At 45.7% G+C, this 23,579-nt stretch overlaps 1 protein-coding gene across 2 annotated transcripts in view; it reads right to left on the bottom strand.

Moving 5' to 3' along the window:
• Nucleotides 1-23,579, bottom strand: part of MARCHF3 (membrane associated ring-CH-type finger 3) — a 147,219-nt gene that overhangs the window by 25,058 nt on the left and 98,582 nt on the right. For both annotated transcript variants that reach the window (XM_067731612.1, XM_067731613.1), the window contains 2 exons: nucleotides 12,293-12,536; nucleotides 9,230-9,434 (listed from right to left, as the gene is read on the bottom strand). In XM_067731612.1, coding sequence (XP_067587713.1) covers nucleotides 9,230-9,434; nucleotides 12,293-12,480 — 393 coding nt within the window. In that variant the 5' untranslated portion in view covers nucleotides 12,481-12,536. The remainder of the gene's footprint in view (nucleotides 1-9,229; nucleotides 9,435-12,292; nucleotides 12,537-23,579) is intronic.

Consider the following 23,579-nt stretch of genomic DNA (forward strand, 5'->3'; position numbering starts at 1 on the left):
AACATTTTGAGTTCACCAGGCTTTCTAATAACATCTCTCCCTTAGGTGAGATCTCAGAAGAAATGGGTGACATAATGACTCACGGAAATGAAGACGCAAGTGCAGAGAAAGAGTAACTAGATGGAAAGGGAAAAAGTCAGGGTGTGTAAAGTCCCTTGGAAATGAAGAATGAGTTTTCTGGCTTCTAATAGGGTGGTGTACCTAAGAGCTTTGTTTCCCCGAGACCAGGGTATCAGGAGCACAGAGAAGAACTGCCATTCCACTGTCCCAGCACCCAGGAGGCTGGCACAGCTCGTTGTGGTTGTGTTGTTTTAATGGACTTCACTTCTTAGAAGTAGTTTTAGATTCACAGCAAAATTGAGTGGAAAGTACAGAGAGGCCCAATATACCCAGTGCCTCCCCACATGTACAACCTCCCCCATCATCAACATCCTCCCCTCAAGACTGGTACATTTGCTACAGTCGATGGACCTAGATTGACACGTCATCATCACTCCAAGTCCACAGTTTATATTAGGGTTCACTCCCGGTGTACATTCTGTGGGTTTGGACACATGTATAACGACAGGTAGCCACCATTGCAGTGGTGTACACTGCCCTAAAAATTCTCTCTGCTCTGCCCGTTCATCCTTCCCTCCCTGCTAACAGCTCTGGATTTCACGGACGAAGCCAATGTCAAGAGGAAATCAGGGCTTTAATCATCACTTTTTGCATTCTCCCCCTTTTAAGGAACATTTAGTCCCTTAGAAAGGCTGGCTGTCCTCGCTTCTGTGTGTGCTTGCACCTGTGTGTGTCAATAAGCAAGTGAAAGAAAGCAGTCTTGAGCCAGGAAGGAAGAAGCCAGGTATGGTGGCAAGTGCATGGACTCTGGAGCCAGAGGAACCTGCATTCTTCTGCCTTCTCTGCTTACTAGCCCTGTGGCTGAAAGTCTTTAAGATCTCTGAAGGGTGACATTTCAGAATCCCAGCTTCCTTATCTACCAAACGGGATAATATCCATTCTAGGGATACCCGAGACATTGAAATAAGATGACTATATAAAGTGTATAGCATATAATATTTCCCCTCTGCCTAGGAAATGGTTAAATAATAAAAGAAGAGAAAACTCTGGAGTGTGAACATCTTAAGGATAAAAATAGATGGAGTCACAGCGAAATGAATGAATGCCCCAGGATTGGAGTGTCATGTCAAGATCTGTGCCTGTGCTAGAAAACGAAGATCTTAGCATAAATGGGCAAAGCAGGGTGTTATTCAGTGAATAAATGACCACTGAGCTCCCACTGCTTAACTGAGGATACTTCTCCACTTGGCTCATTCGAATATAATTGCCCATTAGGCAGCATTTAACCATAATCAGGTACTGCTCACAATATTTCACACCATTATGTGTTTAAAAATGTGTATTCTTTCTCTGGATTTAAAAGTGTCAGGTGTTGGCACTTACAACTGCAAAGGCAAGAGCAGGGCAGGCAGAAGCCCTCAGCCGGGAGTTTCATGCATATTTGGTAACTCTGCACCTGAAGTCTGCACCAGGGCTTATGCAATTTATGTCTCACTTCAGTTCAACCTGGTGCCTTCTACCTGCACAGGGCAGCTCCTGTGAGCTAATTGTGCCTTGCTATTTCGGCAGGACTTAGGAGAGAGATGATTACTGGATGTATTCATTTAGTGACATTTCACTGCTCCTGGATCACACCCGCCTTTACAAAGCTCTCCCGCCAGCTGCCCAGGGACACCTTCCCCTCCACCCGCTGCCCCCCGAACTCCCATATAGTAACTTTGAATTGGCTACCTTTCCAAGAAGTGGACCCCTTGGTGGCCAGCACTACCTGTACTATTTGTTCTTACATTTGGAGGTAGCTCAAAGGGGCTGGAATCTTTCAGGATTATCTCTCTCATTCTGTTTACTTCTTGTTCTCGGCCCAGATGTGCTTCAGGGAAACTGGCTGAATTTTCTCCTGTCTTTGAGACTCCCTGAGGATGAATTAGTGACGACTCCAGACACTTTCTCCCTGCCCCCTCAAGAAGCTGTTCTTTGAAAGGTATGTCACTCACAAAATGGTGACATTCGTTAATTCTAGGTGGTAGATACAAACCTGTTTATATATTGTTCTTTGCCCTCCTCTGTATGTGTTAAAGCACAGAATAATTAAAATTAAAAATTGTGTGAAACAATTCTTGGTGTTTCGCATCTTTGCGCCTTGCTCCAGGAAACCCTCAGGTGGGGAGGGGTTGAGGGCAGCTACTAGGACCAAGAAAGGTCCTCTTGAAAATGTGAATTCTAATTTGTATTTCAACCCAAGCTTACTGTAAGTATCAATACAATTTAAAATACTAGAATTGGTCATGTAATTCTTTTAGTGCATGGAACAGGATTTCCCCCCCAAATTAGTCCTTTCCGAGCAGTGGATGGGCTGAAAACCCAGGCACCAGTCAGTTAGCTCCCTTTCATCTGGCATGGCCGTGTGAACACTTCAGTTGGCTTACTTTTTTAATGAAGTGATTTTTAATGAAGCAAGCTGCGAATTTAATAGGTACCTTAAAACAGCTTCTTTGTAACTAAGCTTTAAGTAACGAAGCAACTGCCAAATTAATCACCAGAACCAAGAGAAAAATCCAAGACTGAACAACTGCAGGATCAAGCATCGCTGGACTTCGGTCATCAGGCAGGTCATCTCAGCTGCTGGACAAAGGATGGGGAGGCTGGTGGCTTGCTCAGCAACCTTATCAGAGGTCAGGGAAGTGCTTGGCCAACACTAAGGGATGCTGCGGTGCAACGTACTTCTCACCACTGTTGGTGCTAGCACCCTGTCTCTTAGTGGTTCATTTATTGTGTGATGTTGAACCAGCCACTAATAATATGCAGACAATAGAAGGGAGATCATTAAGTTCAGTCTGTGTTACCCTGGAAGAAAGATGTTGGTAGAAAGAAGTCACATAGCATTAGCGAACTCTTTTAAACTCTTTGAAAGACATCACCCAATTCTGGAATCTCAAATGTAAATAGTGGGCACGTAATGCAAGAGGGTGAAGAGGGCTGGGTGGGTGTAAGCAAAAGGCAAGGCCTGGGGGAACTGGAAAGTGCATGCATGTCTCACCTGAAGGCATTCACACTAAAAAGTGTTAATTCAATAAAGCACACCTGTGTGCGTGAATGAGGTCGCCAGTTGGCTAGTTCTGCTCTGTTTCACTGGTTAGGAAGCTGATGCATTAAGAGGAGAAATGACTTGTTCAGGTTCTCACTGAGGTGGTGGGCAGCCAGCTGGCTGTCTCATGGTTCTAGAACAGTAGCCACGGCCAGGATGTTAAGCCCTGCTAGGAAAAGTCACCGGCACAGATGTCACTCAGTGGGTCTCTGCCGTGTTGTCCGGAAAACAGACACAAAGTCCCCCCACACGCTCCCCTTTCTGGTACATTATCTTTCCTTTGTCCTTCATGCTACGAGTCCTGACTCTGCTTTGGGAGGCCTTAGCCTGGCCTGGAGCGGGTGGAAGTGCTGCCTCTGGGAGATGGAGCCATAGAGGAGGGGCCTGATCCGCCCCAGGAGAGCTGAGGACCTGTGCTCAGTGCACGGGAAGGTGGGAAGTGGGAACTCCTGGTGGGTTCAGGTAAATCCCTCCCCCATCCCACTGCGCAAATGCTGCTGCAGTGCTTCTCTTCCATTCGTCCCTCCAGAACACAGGAAGAGAGAGCAAGGCCTGAGTGCAGCTCCTGAGACCTTCCTTCCTCCTCACTGGGATCTTGACCTCACATAACCACCGGAAACCTGTGTCTTCATCTACCAAATGGGTAAGACGATCGTTTCCCCCCAATACTATGGTGAAGCCTTTGCTTGCCCCGAGTTTGGATTCAGAAAAGCTTGACAAACGCCAGCTGGGCCTGAATCTTTCCAAACGGCCTGGTCCTCCCCATCCCCCAAAACCCTCCTCTGACTCGGGCAAGTGTCTCCCTGCCCAGCCCGGAAGCACACGTTTTCTCCCCACTGGCTACCAGTGGTACAGGGCTCCTGCCACCTGCCATTCTTGAAAACCTCATGGAGGACTGATGACCGAACAGGAGCCAGGATTTGTGAGAATCATCACATCTGTTGTGTGGCTCAAAGCAGTGGTGCTAGTTTGTGTCATATAAGCCCTTGTCCAACTGTGTCTGTCCTGAACTGTAAGGGCAAAGGGTCATTTTCTTTGATTTACAACCACAGGCCCCAAGTACAATACAGGATTTGCAACTGGGGGAGGGAAGGTTCTCCATTCATCCGTTTATTCAACGAACAGAGGCTTCGTGATTGCCTATCACATGCTGTGATTATGGTCCAGCCACCTTTCTCACTGGCCTGCCCTTCGCTCGCAGGTTGGAATGAAGGGGGGAGCTTGCCTGCCTTCCTTCGAGGAAGTAGGTGGTCCTCATGCCTGGGAAGTTTTCTCAATCAGTTTACACCCCCTCTGGTGTCATTCCCTAATTATCCCAATGCTACAAGGGTTTGCTGATGAAAATGAATACTCTGAAACACAAAGCTCACGTTTTTACTTCCAATAATACATTAAAAATCAAAACCAGGGACTTCCCTTGTGGTCCAGTGGTATAGAATCTGCCTTCCAAGGCAGGGGACGTGGGTTCAATCCCTAGTCGGGGAGCTAAGATCCCACATGCCGTGGGGCAACTAAGCCCGCACACCTCAACTAGAGAGCCTGAGTGCTGCAAACTACAGAGCCCATGCGCTCTGGAGCCCGTGCGCCACAAGGAAAGAGAAAACCCACATGTCACACTAGAGAGAAAACCGTGCGCTACAACTAGAGAGAAGCCCGTGTGCCTCAAGGAAAGATCCCACACGCCGCAATGAAGATCCTGCGTGCCGCGACTAAGACCTGACGCAGCCAAAAATAAAATAAAATAAATAAATATTAAAAGGAAATCAAAACCAAACCAAACCCACTACAACGAAGCGAGCAACGTCCTCACCTAAGTCTGATAGAAACACAGTAGGAGGGTTTCAGTGAAGTCTCAAATCTATTAAATAGTGAAGGGCCAAGGTACAAAGGCATTTCTTCACAGCAGTTCAACTCTGCTCCCTGTTGTACAGCTGGAGATGACAGTGAATCCAGGGCACACTTTAAAACCATTTTCCTCCAGTGACTTAAAAAAAAATTATAAATAAAAAGTTTGAAAAAAAATCCTTAATCCTCAGCTCCCTTTATATCCTATTATTCTGAGTAACTGATATGTGTGAAAACAGTCTGTTTCAATTTAGCTCAACCTCTGACTCACAGGGAACAGCTTTTAAATTGTTCATACAATTCTTATCAGTCAGCTGGGGTTGGGTAAAGGAAATAGGAATATGGAAACCTAATCACTCCTTCTGTGAAACATCACCATGTCTCCCTGATTGGAGGAAGATCAGATCCTAGGAAGCCTTTCCTGCAGGTTTCCACCATTTCCTGGCTGTTTCACTTTAATCACGACATGGTTGAGCTGACCTATTACTTCATGAGTTTCCCAGGCAAGGGTGGGTGTTACTGATACACGTCTTAGGAAAGCCCACTGGCAGATATTCCCATCACTAGAAGCTGATGTTGCAAGCACGCTACTTGCACATAGTGACCTGGGCTTCCTTGGCAAACTGCTCAATCCGATATGCAATCATGGCAACAGGCTGAAGTCAAGGAGCACATTTTTGGGAACAAACTGTGATATTTTTATTGGTTTGCTGTATTTCACCCTTATAAAAGAATGGTATTAGAGTTCAACTTACAGATAGAAATGAGGAAAACTGAAAATGAGCAGGGAGGAGACCATAAAACTACCCAGGCTGGTCATTCCGTGAATCCTTTTATGGTTAGTGGATGTCTATTTTCTGCCAATACCAGGTCAGTATTTTGGAGCTAATTCATCTGACAAATCGCCACTGGGTACATTTTCCGTCATCAACAAAAAATATGTAGCTTTCATGAGAGAAGTGCTGGCTGTGTAGCTATGATATGTACGTGGGTTACATCTGCTCTTCCTTTTTGCTATGGACGGTTCGAATGCTTTCCTTTCAAGCTTTGCCCAAGTAGGCACAGATCTTAGGAGATTTACCTTAGCTGGACAGTGGAGGAAATTCATCCATAATTGAATAAACCGGATGATCGCAGTGCAGCTCTCTTGGGTTGAAACTAACTCTTGTTATACTTGCTTACTTAGCACCAAGAAAATATTTAGGGTATAAAACTGGCAATGAACTTAAAAGACTAACAGATTTAGTTCCGCCATGTAGGTGGGTAAGTAAGTAGACATACACAAGCGACTTACTGAAGTATAATTTACTTACCATACAATGTACTTACTTTAAGTGTAGAATGTATTTTTTTGCCCAAGAATTTGAGCCTTATAGAGGCCAAAGAGATCACAGAGAGCCTGTAGCTCACCCTCCACACTGCAGCTCAGAGAAACAGCCACCACCCAGATGGTCAGTGGTAAGTGGAGAGGTGATGCCCTATTTGGAGATGCTAATAGTAACCAGCCTATTGATTTGGCCATTTTGAGTAGAAACTCACCCTTTTGCAGGAAAAGGGAGGAAAGACTTTATGTAGCAGCCTGTGTAGAAGATGGCTCTGGGTTCCTGATATGTTAAAAATGAACATCCAACTGCTGGCTGCAGAGAGTGTAGGAAAAGATGGAAGGGGAAGTGTCTTCCCAACAGGAATACTGAGGAAGACGAAGGCTTACGGTGAATGGAGGACTGAGAGTTTACTAAAGAATGGGAGTCTGAGGTGTTACAACAATTCGGACTGATGTAATGTTTGGATACTGACAAATGAAATTTATAAATGACTTTTTCAACCACTTCCTCTAGCAATGGAGTTGTTATTATCCCATTGATTTTGAAATGAAATGTTATGGAATTTTCTTGCTTTAATGAGAAGGCAGATCCAACTGGTAAATAAAGTAATGATGAAAGCAATTAAAAGAGTGAAAATGAGAAATAAAGTAACAATACTCCTAATGCTTAACCCAAATAGGCAGGCTTTGCTGATTTACTAAAAAGATTCGTGTTCATCTAGAGGTAAACATATTGGGAAGCAATGCTCACTGTGAATAAACCCGCCCTTTGGTAAGAGGATAAAAGTCAATTAGTAATGTCATTTGTTTAAAAATCTGCCTGCACCTGGTTCTCATTTGTCCTCCAGCTGAGAAACCAAAGACAACTTCTTTTTATTGCTTGTGGTCAAACAGCAAGTTCATTTCGCCATGGGATGATCAAATGGCCAGCCTCCCCGGCTTGAGAAGGTCTGCCTTTCACTTTCAACTTGTTCAATCATCATTAACTCTGAAAAATGTCACATTCCATTGGTGCAATGAAAATTTCACCACCAGTGACCGTTTGGGTGAAGTTTTTGTAGGCGAGGCCCTAAATCTTGCAGAGCACCTCACACATTCTCAAGGTCATTTGCCTCGTTTCCTTGTTTAATGACAGTTGCCTAAGATGCTGGAGTCTGTCTATAGCCTGACATCAGCAGCTCTGAAGAAACCTCTGTGTTGGGGTACGTGTCCCTCTCTGAGACTGAAAAGGTTCACACATGTGTGTTATCTGACACGCAAGCACATACACCCCCTCCTTTGTTATCTATTGTATTATGCATACACACACTGGGGTTTTTACCAAGCAAAAGTCTTCTTTACTGGGGATAGACCGGTAAAAAAAAGACCACTGGATGCAGCCCATTCAAAGCAGGGTTTCCTTACTTTGGGAAGTCGGCTTCCCTGGACGAAGCTGCAATATCAACTTGGGAAGGTTCCAAAAAGTTTCTGGAAAGGAGAAATAGGCTTCTTTTTAACGTTTGCCACTGGGCTTGGAAGTCTGCACCTCCTTTGTTTATTATTTAATTATATTTCCCCCTCTGCAGAGAAGTTCTGAAATGCAAATCCCAATGAATGCGGCATTGGGCCAAATCCCTCACAGCACTCTACAAAAACGAATCTCTGGAAGTGGATGTCAAGGAGCAAGATGCCTAAATTAAGAGGTCACTTGATCCAGAATCTTAAAGAGAAGCATAGTGTTTATTGGGGCAAGTCAAATAAATTTTGTGCCATTTGGCAAGCAAGTCATAGTTAAAACAGGCCCCAGTTACAGGTCCTGATTAAATTTTCAAGGTCAAAACCAAAAGAATGTTTAAGCAGAGCTCCCTATAGAGTCTTAGTGCCAGGGCACTAATACACCATTTTAAATAGCCTCCAAGAAGGGCTTCTTGATTTCCAGCTCTAGTTTAATGTCAAAGTTCCACTGGGTCAGCTGCTGAAATAAGGAGGAGGTTATCAGCCTGACTGGATTATAGGCACAATGTGTTGGTCCCTTTCAACTAGTTATGCTTCATAATGTATTAGAATATTTCTTGTTGCCGATATCCAAGTTTTGATTGACTAGAAGTTGGGGGTAGGAGAGAAGGCAAAAATAATCTAATAATTTTTTCCAATTCTCCCAGTTAATACAAGACCAGACCCTGGGTCTAAAGAAGCATCATATGGCCCCTAAAATAGGAAAAGGAATGTCCTGACATTTTAATGGCTGAGTTGACAGCATCACTTTTAAGAAAAGAGATTCCAATCCTAAGAATCTCTTTAAGAAAAGAGATTCAGGTTATTAGCTGAAAAAAGCTTGCATGTAATTTCCTAGGAGAGACTGAGACTTTTCTTATTCAAACACTTGAATATGTATCTGGTATTATAAGTGTATAATAAATATTAACTCATTTAACCCTCATAGTAATTCCAATAGCTGAAGTCACTTACCTAAGGTCATAGAACTATTCAAACCCAGCAGTCTAGGTCTATATGCATTATACAATGCCGCTATTTTTTTTTCACAAAGATTTCTCAGACTAGGCAACCCAAATGCCCATTTATCTGTTGCTTCAAGGTGAGCAGATGGTATGCAAAGAGAACAGTGTTTGATCTGTTTGCTCCACGTCACAGGAATGGGAAATGGAGATCAAGTCTCTAAACGTCCCTTCTCACACTGATTTCTCCCGCTCTCTTGTCTCCACCTTGTGGAGGTCACCTTTCTACTGTTGGCTCCTTAGTGCTGGCTCTGTCTGTCTGTCTGTCTGTCTGTCTCTCTCTCTCTCACACACACACACACACACACAGAGCTATTACTGTGCTTCAGTGAAGCTGCACAGGGTTTGTGATCTGGGCATAAAAGCAGACATCATTTGCTCATTAGAGTTAAGTTTTCAAGACGTGCCCCAATTACTGACCTCCACTAACGGCCTGGGTTTGCGCTCGACTGCAAACCTGAAGTGGCAGAGTTCACAGTAGCTGGTGTTTGAGGATGACAGCCAGTGCTCCAGGCAGCTCCGATGAATTGTCCCCAGGGTCCCTGTACATTCACATGGAGAGAGCAAGTCCTCTTGGCTGCTGCCCTCGTGGCAGATCCTGCACATCGGCCGGTCATTGAAGGGGCTGCAAGAGAAGAAGGGGCACCTGCTGGTAACGGGCTGGAAACCACCGCCATGCCGTGGTCCTCTGGCTCTGTGTCCTTCGGACCCTCACCCGAGGCAGCTGCTCAGAACAGACACCTGGTTTACAACCCGAGATCTACACTGGCACTCGGTAGTGGGAGCTGGGGTCCTTGGGCATCTACTTCTGTCAATACAAAGAAATAGGGGGTGACCAATACCAGAGCAGGTGGGCCCAGGGTCATAAGCGAGTGAAAAGGATCAATGTGTTAATTTTACCTTAGACATCGAAGTAGTTCAGGCAAACTACCAATCAAAAAATAAAAATCAACCCTAGCTATTAAGAAGTTGTTTTGAAACGACACCAATTGTAGTTTCTAGACAAGCTGCATCTTTTGAACCAGGCTGGGACACTTTTGAATGCCCAGAGCTTCCTTTCCTTTCCTTTCAGTGGGATAGGCAAGTGAGAGGAGGGAAACGGACTGGTGGCCAGCCCTGAAGCTGCCACACAGAACTGCAGTCTGAGCCAGAGCATGACGCTGTGGCAGCTTGGTCCTCGGAGCTTTCCTAGGATGCACGTTGGGACGCTGAGGACAGTAAGCTGAAAGTGAGGAATGGTACGTGCTGTGGCCTGTGGCCTCAGTCCACAGCTTGGCCTTTAACTTGGAAACACCACCCCTGCACATTCTGTGAGGACACACAGGGTAGTGGTTTGTGAGGCAGGTTCTGGAGTACAGCTGCCTGGGCTCGAACCCCAGCTCTGCTGCTCACGAGCTGGCTAACTTTGGGTGAGTTATGGCATCTCTCTGGACTTTAGTTTCCTCATCTGTAAAATGGGCACAAAGCATGGTGCCTTCCTCATATGGCGACTGTGAGGATGAGAAAAGATAGTCCAGATTACAAGCTTAGAAGAGGGACCAGCATGTGGTAAGTGCCTAGTTAATGGTAACTGTTTTCACTTGTAGAAAAACTCAGGTTGGGGAAAATCAAAAAACATGGCCCTCATCACATAAGTCAGAGGCCAATGGAAGGCTCAAACCAAGATGGCCTCACTTCTCAATGGATACTGGAGAACTATCCCTCTCTGATTAATGTCATCTTATATTGCTAGAGGTCCTTATTGGGTATTAGATTTTAAAATGTCATCATTGTATGCGCCAACCCAAGGACCAGACTCTTTACCCACCCTCTCCCGCCTCTTCCTGTCCCCCAGAGATGACAGTGTTCCAGGCTTATGCCCACCCTTCTCTTTGACTCCATCTTTGTGGAAAGGCCTTTCTGGGGATGATCCTGGGAATGAGTGAAGGCTAAAAGGGGATTAAAAGAGGAAAGGATCTCCTTCCCACTTGCCAAAAGACCCCCTCATGCCCAGGGGTGGGAAAAGAAAGTTTAAAGAGTTGACTTTTTTCTCTCATTATTACTGGCCTCTGTCATTCACACTGAACCAAATGCGTGTAAAACTGTAAAAGCTCTGGTTTACATGTCTACGTGGTAGAACACACACACACACGCACATCGGCTCACAGGTCTCAGTCGTTTCAGCTCTGCAGACTGTTCTTCCTGATCAGATGAGGTGATTGATGGCTCGAGGGTGATGGGGGCACATGCAGACAGATAACTGTCCGTCTCGGTTCACAGCAGAGCAATGACGCTCACTGCCTCATCGTATACTGAGTTCTACCTAACCGATTGTTACAAGTTTTCCCAGAGGTGGAAAAATATATATTGACCTTTTTCTTTTTTTTTTCCTATTTCTTCCCTTTGCAATAGCCGCATGGATTGAAAGTAGATGGCACATGGATAATGTTTACAACACGTGGCGGTGTGTGAGTCCATGTCTGGTGGCCACCACGTCCGGGGCTAGGAGGGGGGGACAGAGAATGTTGTGGTGTCACTAGGAGTCCTGCTGCAGGGGCACGTAGGTGGGCCTGTATCTGCACCGGGGGGGTTGGCTGAATTGCTCAGACCAAGGTCAGCAGTCGAGGTCTGAGTGACTGACCCAAAGTTTCAGGGCCGGAAGTGTCAGCACTGAAACCAATGGGCAAGTCCAGTATTTTACAGTCGTAAGTCCCAATCCCACTTACCCATTCTGAAACCAATGGAGAAGCCAAGGAGTACCTAGTGGCCAGGCAGCCTGTGGCTCTCAACCTGCCAGTGGGCAGCAAGAGCACCAGAGGAGACCTCCAGGGACAAAGTGCCGGCCTGGATAAGCCGTCTCCGGGCTGCTCAGAGCCTTCATTCTGGCTCCGGTCTATCACTTGGGGGAGACAATGATACTTCACGCGGCAGAGTGTGTATGAAGGATCGTGGCTGGGATACAGGGAGAGCGAAGGAGGAAGCAGCAGAAGAGGCCCCCATGTGGGGATGTGTCAGAGGAGTCTCCCCCAGGAAGTAGCTGTGGACAGCCCCCATCACGGCATGCTGATCAGCGTGCACGTCAGAACGTCACTTCAAAAGTTTTGCCCACGTATCCAATCACTTTGGCTCAGTCATCTGAAACCAGGTGCCTCCTTCATTCTATTATAACAAAGGGCTACCTTTGTTAGCGCCTGGAGACAACGAAAATGTAATTACTGTAGTAAGGTCAACGTAACAAATGTTAGGCAAGCAACCCTGTGTCTTGTGGGATCCTCCCCTGCCTGCCTCTCTGCAAGTGTGACTTTAAGCGGAAAAGTCCACAACGTGAGTTTCATCTTTTTGCCCCATTGCTATAGAAACGGCCATGACAGAACATGTGTAGTTTTTTTTTTTTCCCCTCCCAGTACCTCCTCTCACCTGACACAAAGACCTGAGCACTAATTACATTCCCTGTAGCATTTCCCATCTGACAGCCCTCCGAATTGATTTTAACTGTGGTACTACCTCTGGGTGGCAAGGGTCCGCACTACTGTTGAAAGCAGCTGCCCGTCCTTGGCTGAAACTTGCATGACATACTGAGGCTGCCCATTCACTAGGCTGCCACAGTCCTCCACGGTCTTCACCACGGGTGCAGCTGAACTGGTGCAGTCTGGCAGCACTTCGGGCAGGTGACTGCAGCGGCTGGTTGTCATGGTAACGGACAGCAATTACTCTGCTAATGGCTTCCACATTCATACAGGATTTCCATCTAAGAGAGATCAGAAAACAGTTTACTTGGTCAGGGTGGTTAATAGAAAATGGACAATTACAGGCCACCATCATCATGTCATTATTTAATAGAAATAACAGGGGTGGCCTAGACGCCGTACATTATCTTGCTACCATTTAAAACGCATGCGCACACTCAGCCCACAAGAAACAGTGGACGTGGTTATGAACAGGACACCGAGCATGTCAGCATCCGTAAACATCGAGGATCAGAGAGGGGAGGGCAAGATGACCCTGCAGCCAGATCTGAAGCGAAGATAAGCACTTCTCGCACTCTGGGCCAGAGAAGCAGTAAGTCTTCGTTAACACTCTCTCAAAGTTACTAGAACCATTATTAAAACCGCTTGGGGGGATTTCCCTGGTGGTCCAGCGGTTAAGACTCCACGCTTCCAACGCAGAGGGCCTGGGTTTTTGATACCTGGTCGGGGAACTAGATCCCACATGCTGCAAGTAAGACCCGGTGCAGCCAAAATTAAAAAAAAAAAAAAAAAAATGCACCACCTTTCTGACTTTTCCCATATCTGTGTTCCATAACACAAGTATCTGCTCAATGTGTCTTGAAAATTACTTTCCTTTAAAAAGTTAACCTATTTTAGCCTTGTCTTAAAGTTATTCATGAAATGATAAGTTTGATGAGCTTGTTATACATATTTGTAAAGGACATTACAATAAATACATTAGTACTAACTTTTTGGGTTTTTGTGTACCACTTAAAATCCAGGGACACTTGCCTTATCATAGGGGAACACACAGGCAAATGCAAGAAACTGATGAATGAGATCTCTGCCACCTATGAAGGATAATCCATTCTTAATAAGGGCCTTACCTCGCTGACACATAGTCTACCACACAGAGTGCAAGAAATTCTGTTCCCAATCTGTGTGCTGTGGGCTTGAACTTGACCTCAAGTTCAAAGCCTTCAGATCCAGTGGAGTAAGGAACCCCGCTGCATCCAATAATAGAGCTGCACGTGATGTGTAAGAAATAGAGGACTTAAGAGAAACTTGCAGGAGGAATTCTTTATGTCTAAAGGTGAGAGGACACCGTTTCATGGTCCGTACGGACCATCTCTGCCCAGTCTGCTACCTCGAGCTCCTGAGCCTGGGACAGCCTGGACTCAGTGGACAGTGGCAGGCTTGATGGATAGACTGAGTTCCCATCAATAACCAGTCTGGGTGGTCAAGGCCCCAAGTCTAAATAAATTTGCTTCCCAACCCTAAGAGCATGTTTGGAATTCCTCAAAGGGTTATTTTCTCCCAGATATTTGTTACATTTTACTCGACTCTTACAGGTTTGGAAAATAGGATCTGCCCAACTTCCAGAACAATGTGCAGCAACTGGACGTTCTCAGGAGGAGAACGCAGTGTTTCCAGATGAACTTGAGCTGACACTGTCCCTGCTGACAAGCACATATCCCACAGGCCTGACCACTGGATGGGAACGGAATCCCCTCCTTCCTGCCGAGGTGTCTGGCTGGCTCCCTTTCCTGTTCTCCTAGGCTGCCTCTGGTCCTCTCAGGGTCTGCGGTCTGGCCTCTTCCAGGAGCCCTTTGGAACCTGGCAATGGGGCGAGGGCTGTGGACACCAGCCCTGGTCTTAGGCCTGATGTGGGGCAGAGGCAGGGCTGCCCCTTCCATGTCACTGTCACGACTCCGGTGGGCTTCTCAACCCCCAGGTACCAAGCATTCAAGAAACACAATGAGATGATTAGCTAGTATACTTTTCCTCGTTAAATAGGATTTGTTGCTTTTTTTTTTTTCCACATTGCAAAAACAAGAATATACGTTACAGAAAGTATAGAACAGCACAAAGAAAATAAAAATCACTCAAAACCCCACCACTTGAATAACCACAGTAAACTTTTTAATTTTTGGCAGGGTTGGCAGGGTGGAGTTGATTTGTAGCTGGGGCCACAGAACAAAAAGGATGTTCAAAGGTCGGCTTCGAAATCTGTGTCTAACCCCTGTCCCCTGGCCTGCCCTTATAAATCCCCATTGACATGATTTTAAATTCTCATAATGCCTCACAGTCACAAAGTGTAACTTCCTGGCACAGCTCTCTTGCTTCACAAGGCAGCCACAGATTAAGAGCCAGGGGTGTGTTGGCAGGAAAAGCAGACACAGTGACCTTCTTGCCTCACGGAATCATTATGTCTGGGTGCAGTCTGAGAGTCTATTTTCGGGTTTTGCATTAACTCCAGCTCAGAGGGCCAAGCATTCCCTCCTTCCACTCCACGGAGCTGGAAGGAGGCAGAGAAGGGATGCAGAGTGAGAAAAGGAGGCCAGGCTGGTCAACGGTGAGGCCGCCCTTAGTGAGGGGAATGCCACTCAGACACACAAGGTTCCCAAGTTCATTCACTTATAACTAGACTGGATTAAGTCCTCACCAAAGGAAGTTGTTCTAAATGTCTGACCTAAATCTGCAATAAAATGCCCTTAAAACAGTTCTGGAAGTAGAGTTTCCTTAAAACTGTAGTTTCACTTCTGGTTGATATTCTTCATTTCACTTGTCTTCTCAAAGGTGAAAGGGATATTACCCACCATCTGATCAGTTTATTCCATTCACAGAGAGTGCCAGGCACTGAGTTGGGCATAAAGAAATAAAAGGCTCCTCAACCTTGCCTTCTTCTGCAAGCAAGCCCTGGCTCTTTCCCTCGTGCCATCTCTGCAGAACCCTGAACCCAACTTAGGATTGAAATGATACTCGAGTCCAGCACTCACTGAAGAACACGCCAGCACCTCCACTGACCAGCACACACCAGAATAACCCTGAGATACTAAGTCCTGCATGCCAGGGTGAGTCCGCACACTCCTCGAAGACCATGTCTTGAATTGAAAGTGGGGTGGGAGGGACTACACAGAGGATGGGCACCTCGATCCTGGTGGGAAGCACTGAGTTGGTTTCAGCCCCAGAGAGGGAATCAAATCAGGTGGAGGAGGAGAGAAGGAAGCACACCTCCCCAACCTCAGTCAAAAGAAGCCCAGGGCGGGTTTCCCTGGTGGCACAGTGGTTGAGAGTCCGCCTGCCGATGCAGGGGACACGGGTTCGTGCCCCGGTCCGGGAAGATCCCACATGCCGCAGAGCGGCTGGGCCCGTGAGCCATGGCCGCTGAGCCTGCGCGTCCAGATCCTGTGCTCCGCAATAGGAGAGGCCACAACAGTGACAGGTCTGCGTACCATAAAAAAAAAAAAAGAAGAAGAAGCCCAGGGGGCTTCCCTGGTGATCCAGTTGGTTAAGACTCCGTGCTTCCAATGCAGGGGTCACAGGTTCGATCCCTGGTCAGGGAACTAAGATCCCCACAGGCTGTGTGGTGCGACTGGGGAAAAAAAAAAAAAAAAAAAGAAGCCCAGGGGCTGAGATCAAGGTGTGGGGCAGGAGTGGGCCTTGCAGGCTGCGGGCACCAATTGGCATGCATGTGTTGCACCTCAGGCAGTGACAAATGGCCCACTGCATTTCCCTGTCTCTTTCAGCGCCACCTGGGAAAACAGCAGGCTGCTGCCGTGGATGCTAGAAAGAGCTGAGCTGTGGGTTTGTAGCCTAGCACTGGTCTTCCACTGATCTTTCCGCAAAATTTCAAGTGCCATTTGACAGCTTTCTTATCAATACCGCCCCTAGGAAGTCCACCCAAGAGCGCTGCTCTCTGGGATTTCTCAGGACAAAAAACATGATGCTGGGAGGGAGTGGTGTCCATAGACACCTGAAACCTCAAATTACACTGACGGGAGGAGTTCTTTGTTGGCCAGGCTTCACACCTTATGTAATTCCTCAGGCTGAGAATAAAGCATGATTTGGCATTGGCCAAATTCAGCTGCACTCAGTGGGAGGGCTGGGACTAGGTGGATGAGAGGGAGACAAATAGAAAAGGAAGGAGTGGCTACAGAAGTGAAAGCCTGATTAGACAATGGTAAAGATAAAAAGGCCTGTCTGTGAAACTGTGACCCCTTTAAAGGACAGAGTACAGTTTCATAAAAGCAAGGACCCAACCAGGCTGCACCTAACTGTGGCTGCGTTTCTGCTGTCAGTAAGTGATTTCCATGGGAACATGGCTGGCATCAAGAGGATGCGTCCAGAGGACGAGGGGGAAGGGCAGGGAAGAGAGCCCCGCTCACCTGTGCAGCCCTCTTGCCTCACAGCCCCCGAACCTCCATAAGGACCACAGAGTTATGGGCAAGGCTCTGTTCTCAGAGGCAGGACACCCAAGCTCGCACCCTGGCTCACCACACGCCAGCGTAAACCATTCAGTCTCTCCGACTTTGCTGAGATTACTTGCATTTGAAATTAGGGTATTGATACTTCCTGAGCCAGCTCATCTGGTTGTTTGTGAGGCCTCAAATAAGATGAGACACGTGAACGTGCTCTGGCAGCTGGAATGAGCCGTGCACAGGGAGTCATGCACATGCGCATTTTATTACTATATTAACCTTTCCTGCTCTTTTCCTGGCCTGGGTTGCATCTCTTCCGTCTTGTATAACTGCTCTCCTCCGTGGCTGGTCAGTTTGTACCCACTGCTCCCTCTGGGTCACACTTGAGCCCTGACATTGTGCCACTCCATCCCTCCCCGCGAGGAGCACAAAGGGAGTCTTGCTCGCAGCCTGTGTCTCCTCACCCTCCCAAGACCTGTCACCTTCACACCCCCCAACACAGGTTGCCCTTTTCCATGAAAATGTTTAGTACAGATACCCGATGAAAAACTGCTATTATGTTTGGTATTCGTGTCTATTTTTTCCAGCAGCTACCATTATCTTAGCTAATCTAAATACACTGGAAAAGAACACACAAGCCACACCCAGCTGCCTTTTTAAGCCTGCTTCTATCAGAACTGCATTTTCAGTGCAAGTCAACTTTAATCTCTCAGATGTAGGATAAGAAGGCTATTTTGGGGAGGTACCTGGTGCGTTGGCAACTCTATTTGGGTATAAAAATTACCCACAGGATTTAAAGGTGAAAACAAGAGCATAACGGTGTGTGCACCCTGGTGCTAATCTGGTCGTGTGGGCTGCATGGGCAGTGGTCTGAGCAGGCCCAAGCTCCGCGGGGCAGTCTAGAGCCAGACTGGACCTCCAAATTCAACCCTAATGCTAATTCCAGAGGTTTTAAAAGGTAGGCTCCTCAGGTGCTCAGTATGTCCCGGAAGGGCCCTGTATGACCTCCAAAGCCAGAGTTGGCCAACAAAGCAAATCAAAGGATTCCTTCATTATTTTATCCATTCAAACAAGCATTTTTTGAGAACTTACTAGGTATTCCTAGGAAGTTTCTGGTGGTGCAGGGTCTAACCATTTCAAGTCCTGCTTTACATTTCCACCAAACAGTGTGGAGTGTTCCCCAGACCCTCTCCAGGGCTGCAGAGCCATGAGGACATGGCACCTTCCCCCTAGCAATCATGCCCTTGCCAGTTCGGGGGATACCACCCAATGCCCTACATTTGAGGGAATGAGAGTGCAGAACTATGGAATGGCTAGACGGTTTTCTGCTCCCACAGGAGCTGTGCATCATTAATGCTGTTCCAGGATTCAGAAAACTGACCTTAGTTTTACATGAGCAAATCTGCCTCAAAAAGGATCTCAAAAATGTCTTTTAGTCTCCTTCGAGGAGCTGCATACTCAGGGAGCAAGGCCTCCTCTAATGAGGCCAAGGAATGGATGATACAAGTCGGTCAGTGATTGAAAGGGGAAAAAATAGCAATAATGGCCTGTCCAGGAACTTTCCCCTCTGAGTTGGATTTTTAGACTTTGAATTCTAAGAACAGTCTCTGAGAATAGGATCGCTCTTTGATAGAACATTTCCCTGGCTTTTCAGGCATGTTATAAACAGACAGTGCACTGCATGGCTGATGGACTGACTTAAGAGTATCCTGAATGTTCAGAAAAAATGAAGGCAGGCAAGAAATCACACACTGACCTTCCTTTCCAATGGAAATGGAGCACATGACTAATTTCAAAACCATTAACATGTAAAAGCAGCATATTTCTTCTGAGAACATGGCACAAAGGCTCTCCAAGGAGATTGCTGGGACATGATTACCAGCAACACTTAAGTTTTCAAAAACGCACCAAGGAGGCTATTCACTAAGAGTGTGTTAGCGGCAAAATAGCTGCTTCATTAAACTTAAATAGCCGCAGCAGGGCTGTGCCTACAGACCCAAGCTACCAAATTATACATTTCTTTTCTGGATGCTTCACTGACCTCATTATGTAGAGCAGAGAGTTTGTCATTCCAAATAAAGTGACCATCCAAGTCTTTATAAACATGTCCATCAGGTGCTTGATGAGCCTGCAGAGTGAAACACTGGGAGCCCAGTGAATTAAAAAAACAAACAAACAAAAAAACGACTTCTCTTTTTGTCGTTTCATTCTTCCCTGCTACGTGCTCATTGTCACGCTTACAGAGCAGAGCAAGCAGGTGAAATGCCTGTTTCCGAGCATGAAGGAATTTTTGATTTGGGGGTTATGGCATTTTATTGAGAAACGGGTAAACACCAACGATGAACCATGGAAAGAAAAAAACCCAGACCAGCATAAGGCAAGTTGGATCCAGAGAGAGTTACAGCTTGTTCCCAATGTTCTTTTTGAAATTGATATCCAGAGTTATTTATCATTTCCCATCCACGTTATTAATTCTGATTCTCAGCCACAAGGAGTATCAGGCTAATTTTTCTTCCATTTAAAATGACTATATATTTTTTTCAGCCAGGTAAAATCCTCTAGTTCTGCTGAAGGCAAAGCAAGTAACGATTATCATATTTATACATATTTTTTCCCCTCAAGAAGTACTCACGAAATTAATTCAGATTTTGGAGGCTATCCCATTTTTTTCACTTCATTTTAATTATATAGAGGAAAATGGCAATTAAAATCCTACAACGACCCTGTGTGTTCAGAGGCACAGCGACAGCTGAATCACACTTGTAAATAACAACTGGTCCTGCACAAGGAGCCCTGCTGAGCTAGGAGAGCCATGAGCTGCCTGGTTGAGTTCCAGGGGCTCGGGAACAATCAGGGCACATCAGAAAAGTTTAAACGTCAAGTTTAAAAAATAGAGGGGAGCAGGCAAAGCACAATGAGATGTTCACGGGACGTTACTCAGAGATGAGAGAAGTGTATGCTTCAAATGATATTCAGTGTGCCCAGTGCCAAACGGCTACCTGTTCAGCGTAAGGAAGGTATGGAGGGTACGGCACGTTGACCAGGATATCTGATGATATGGAAGGAAAATATTTTGGCTACAAATGAGGGCTGAATACGCTCTAAGGACTACAAGTTCTGGATTTGTGGATAGGTTCATACACATCTTCCACCAGCCTCCAAGTGAATGCCCGCCATTAAAGGAAGTTGATTTGGGGTCCATTCCAAGTCGTATCTCACCCTCCTCCATACAAACAACGCCGTACTAGCTACACAGGTGTGCTCCATCTTGACCCCAGCCTCCCAGAGCCTGGAATAAAGCCAGCTGTGGCTTATTTTAAGCCCCAGGGTTCCTTGGGGCTTTCCCCAGCTGCATTTCACCAAGACCATGGGGAGGTTGTAGTCTTGTTCTCTCACGGGGTAGGGTCCAAGCTCTGCATTCCGCCAGGCTCCGAGGCCCAGGTCTCCCTGCAGTGTTTGCTGGAGCCCCAGGAGACGTTTGGCTGGTGGACCTCCATTTACACACGAGGATATCCGAAGTTACTCAGCTCGCCAAGGAATAGTAAGGCAAGTGCAGAGCAAAGACAAAAACTCTTTGGATTTTGCTTTTTAGCTCTGTCTTTGGCATTATGGGTGGGCTCCCTGTCATATGCTTCATATTACTGAAAGTCCCCCAAACGCCACTTGTTCTTTCCCATGTGGTCAGAGTCTCCGGGTGTTTCTGTGTTGCCTTTGTACATACTTGGCTTTGGATTCAGGGGAACCTCTGGGAGCCTTTGTGGGGGAGGGGACAGAGCCCTAGTTTTGGATCAAGGAGTCCTGGCTTTGAACTGCTACTCAAAATTTACTTGGCACTAAGCCTCAGTTTCCTCCCTGACACGCTGGACCTGGGGTAGGTCTGTGCCTGGCCTGTGGTGGTCACTTGGTAACCGGCAGTGCTTAAGATTGCAGTGCAGCAGGGTGAGCTCATATCAGCTGAGGACCAGGGTGGGGAAGAGAGGTCCCTTCCAGACCCTACCACTAATCCCCTTGCCTAGCCCACCCCTCTGTAGTCATCCTTACTACCCTACCATCTTCCCAAGCGAATGTCTTTTGGGGGCAGAACTGCTGACAGTTCTGTTTTGACAGTCTTGTATAACAGGTAAAAAACACAGAAATGCTCCCTGGAATTACTCTTCTCAGCTCTTGGACACTGCTCCCCTTTCCTTCCACTACACACACGCTCACACATACACACAAAAACCACAGTTTCTTTTTATTGGTTCCCTAGAATGTGTCCAGTCTTTTAAACCATCAAGATATAAACAAGCACAAGAAAAAACTAACAGTCAGCCAAGGACCAAGTGATCTGAGATCACTTTATCACTTAACTTCTTGACAGCTGTATACTCTGGATTCTTGTGGACCGTGAAATCGGTGGCAAAAAGGGCCTCATTCGTATTGATACTTCCTATTTACCTCAATGCAAAGCGCTTCCAAACCCCTTCAAAGGGGCCTCTCAGGCCTTCTGTTTTCTAAGTAGAGCACATGCCCCCTCCCGCACTTGCTCCTCTGTCCCATCTTGCCCTGCATCTTGACATTGATGGTTGCATTGGCCCCGCATCTTACACAGCCCACACCCATTGGAGTGTCAGCTTCATCTGGACATTTTTTAGTGTGAGAACCAGCCCACTCTCTCCCCAAGCCTCCACGGGAGCAGAGTGTTTAAAGTCTGCTAGAAATGCTCCAGGGCATCAGTTAGTGGAGGGCTGTCTTCCCTTAGGCCAGTCAATCACTCAGGAGGAAGGTCCTAAATCAAATATCTGGTCTGTTCATTTCTTTGTGTATTCGTCCTTGCAAAAACAATGAGTGAGGTTCCTTAATGTGACCCCTCTTGTTTGACAGAAACAAAAACAACCTTACATGGACACTGAATTAACTTATTATCCAAGACCAAACAACCAAATATTAAAGCAGAGGTCTACCTTTACTTTGAAATTTTCATCTGATGGTAGTTTTCCTTCAGAACAGACAAAAAAATTAGACTATTAATAGCAATAGTGAGAGCCTATTTTTCTATTTTCATAGCACTATTCATTTTCTATTCTCTAATTACTTAGTAAATACAGTGGGTCTTTACTGCCTTTGAGGGTGAAAATAACAGTTATACCCCTATGGAGCTCGTTCATTTGCTTTATGGGCTAAAAAATCTCTAGTGTGTCACAAATGAACACAATGTTCCCGAGGACTGTGTTTTACTCTTGACTCTCCAATTTCACTAATAAATGTGAAAAACACATGTAGCCAGATAAGTCCCTGGAGACCAGCCACTGCAGACACTGAAGAAAGCAAGTTATTCCAGCTAAGATCAGCATTCACTTTCACATTGCAGACTATTTGTCTCCCAAATTCTCCTCCAATTGCTTGACATGAAGCCATGAAATTGGTTTCCAGTGACTACCCCCCAAATCTTAGAAAACTAGCTTTCTTTTTTTTTTAAAATAAAGGATATCTTCAAAAAAAAGAAAAAAACATAAAATTTTTGACCATCAGGTAATGACCTTTTTCTAATCACATCTCCAGTGGATTCCCCACCACCTTCTGAGAGAGCTGTTACTCTTTTTAAAAAATATTTTTATCAAGAAAAATTTCAAACAAATAGGGAGAAAACTACAGTAACCCCACATATTCTTCATCATCCCAACCTAGCAAGATTTTGCTGCACCTGTTTCACCCTTGCTTCCTTCCTTCCACCCTATTAAGATTTTTATGCAAGTCTCAGAAATTGTCATTTTACCCCTACATACTTAAGTATGAATTTCTAAAAATATGAACATTTCTTATAGAACCACAAAACCATTATCATACCTAACAAACTTAATAATTCCTTGTTATCATCTGTTACCCAAACTGTATTCAAATTTCTCCAACTGTCTTGAAAAATCTTTTATGGTTGCTTTGTTTAAATGATCCAGACAAGGTGTAACATTTGGACACATCTAAGTCCCTTTCACTTGCACACAGCCACCTCCCTTTTTCCCCCTTGCTAACGTCTTGCTAAAGAAACTGGCACAGGGCTCCTCTTAAGCCCCATCCCAATAGCTACGTTTTTAATTTTTCTTGTAGTATCATTTAACTTGTTCTTCTATCCCCTGTATTTTCTGGAACCTTACTGATTGGTTTAAGTTCAAGTTCAACTCTTCTGCAACAATAGCTCATGTTGTGTACTTACCTATTGCATCAGAGCGGGCAGGCTCCTAAGATAACAATGAACCACTTTTAGAGGGTTCAGGTGAGGGCAGCCTGATTCCTCCATTGTGGAGTTCCCCATAACATACCTAATGGGCTAATGATTGCATCCCATTTATGACAGGTGCTTGAATCAATGATTTCATTTGGGGGCTACAGAATTATGCTTTTCCAATTCTAACTTCCCTTCCACATTTAGTGGCTAGAGTTCTCATGTGAAAAAGAATTTTCCTTCATCAACACTTGCAATCTGGTCATTCTGAAATACAATTTGCACAGAGAAGCCATAATAACTGCTTAATTCTTTCCTTTGACTGCCAATTTTCAGAGTAAGGAATTGTTGCTTTAGGTACATCCTATAGTAACTGAGTTGTTTTTGTTGCTTTCTATGTTATTCTTAAAGGTCCATCTGTCTTTATTGAAATTTAAAAAAAAGTCAAATCACCACGCAATAACTAACCCTTCTGCTTGAGTATAGAGAACTGGATTTGTAATGAAAAAGGACACAAAATATGTCTGAGCCCAAGTCCCTGCCATTGTGTATCTCTCTTCTCACTGGAAGGCCAGGCACTGTTTCCCTTGCCTACTTTGGTATACGACTCTTGTCTTTAGGGTTGATAGTGTCTTTCCCTAGGCTGAACACTCCCTGAAGACAGAGGTCTTCTGCATTTACCG

Source organism: Pseudorca crassidens, chromosome 3 (genome assembly GCF_039906515.1).
Source record: "Pseudorca crassidens isolate mPseCra1 chromosome 3, mPseCra1.hap1, whole genome shotgun sequence".
Taxonomy (NCBI): Eukaryota; Metazoa; Chordata; class Mammalia; order Artiodactyla; family Delphinidae; genus Pseudorca; species Pseudorca crassidens.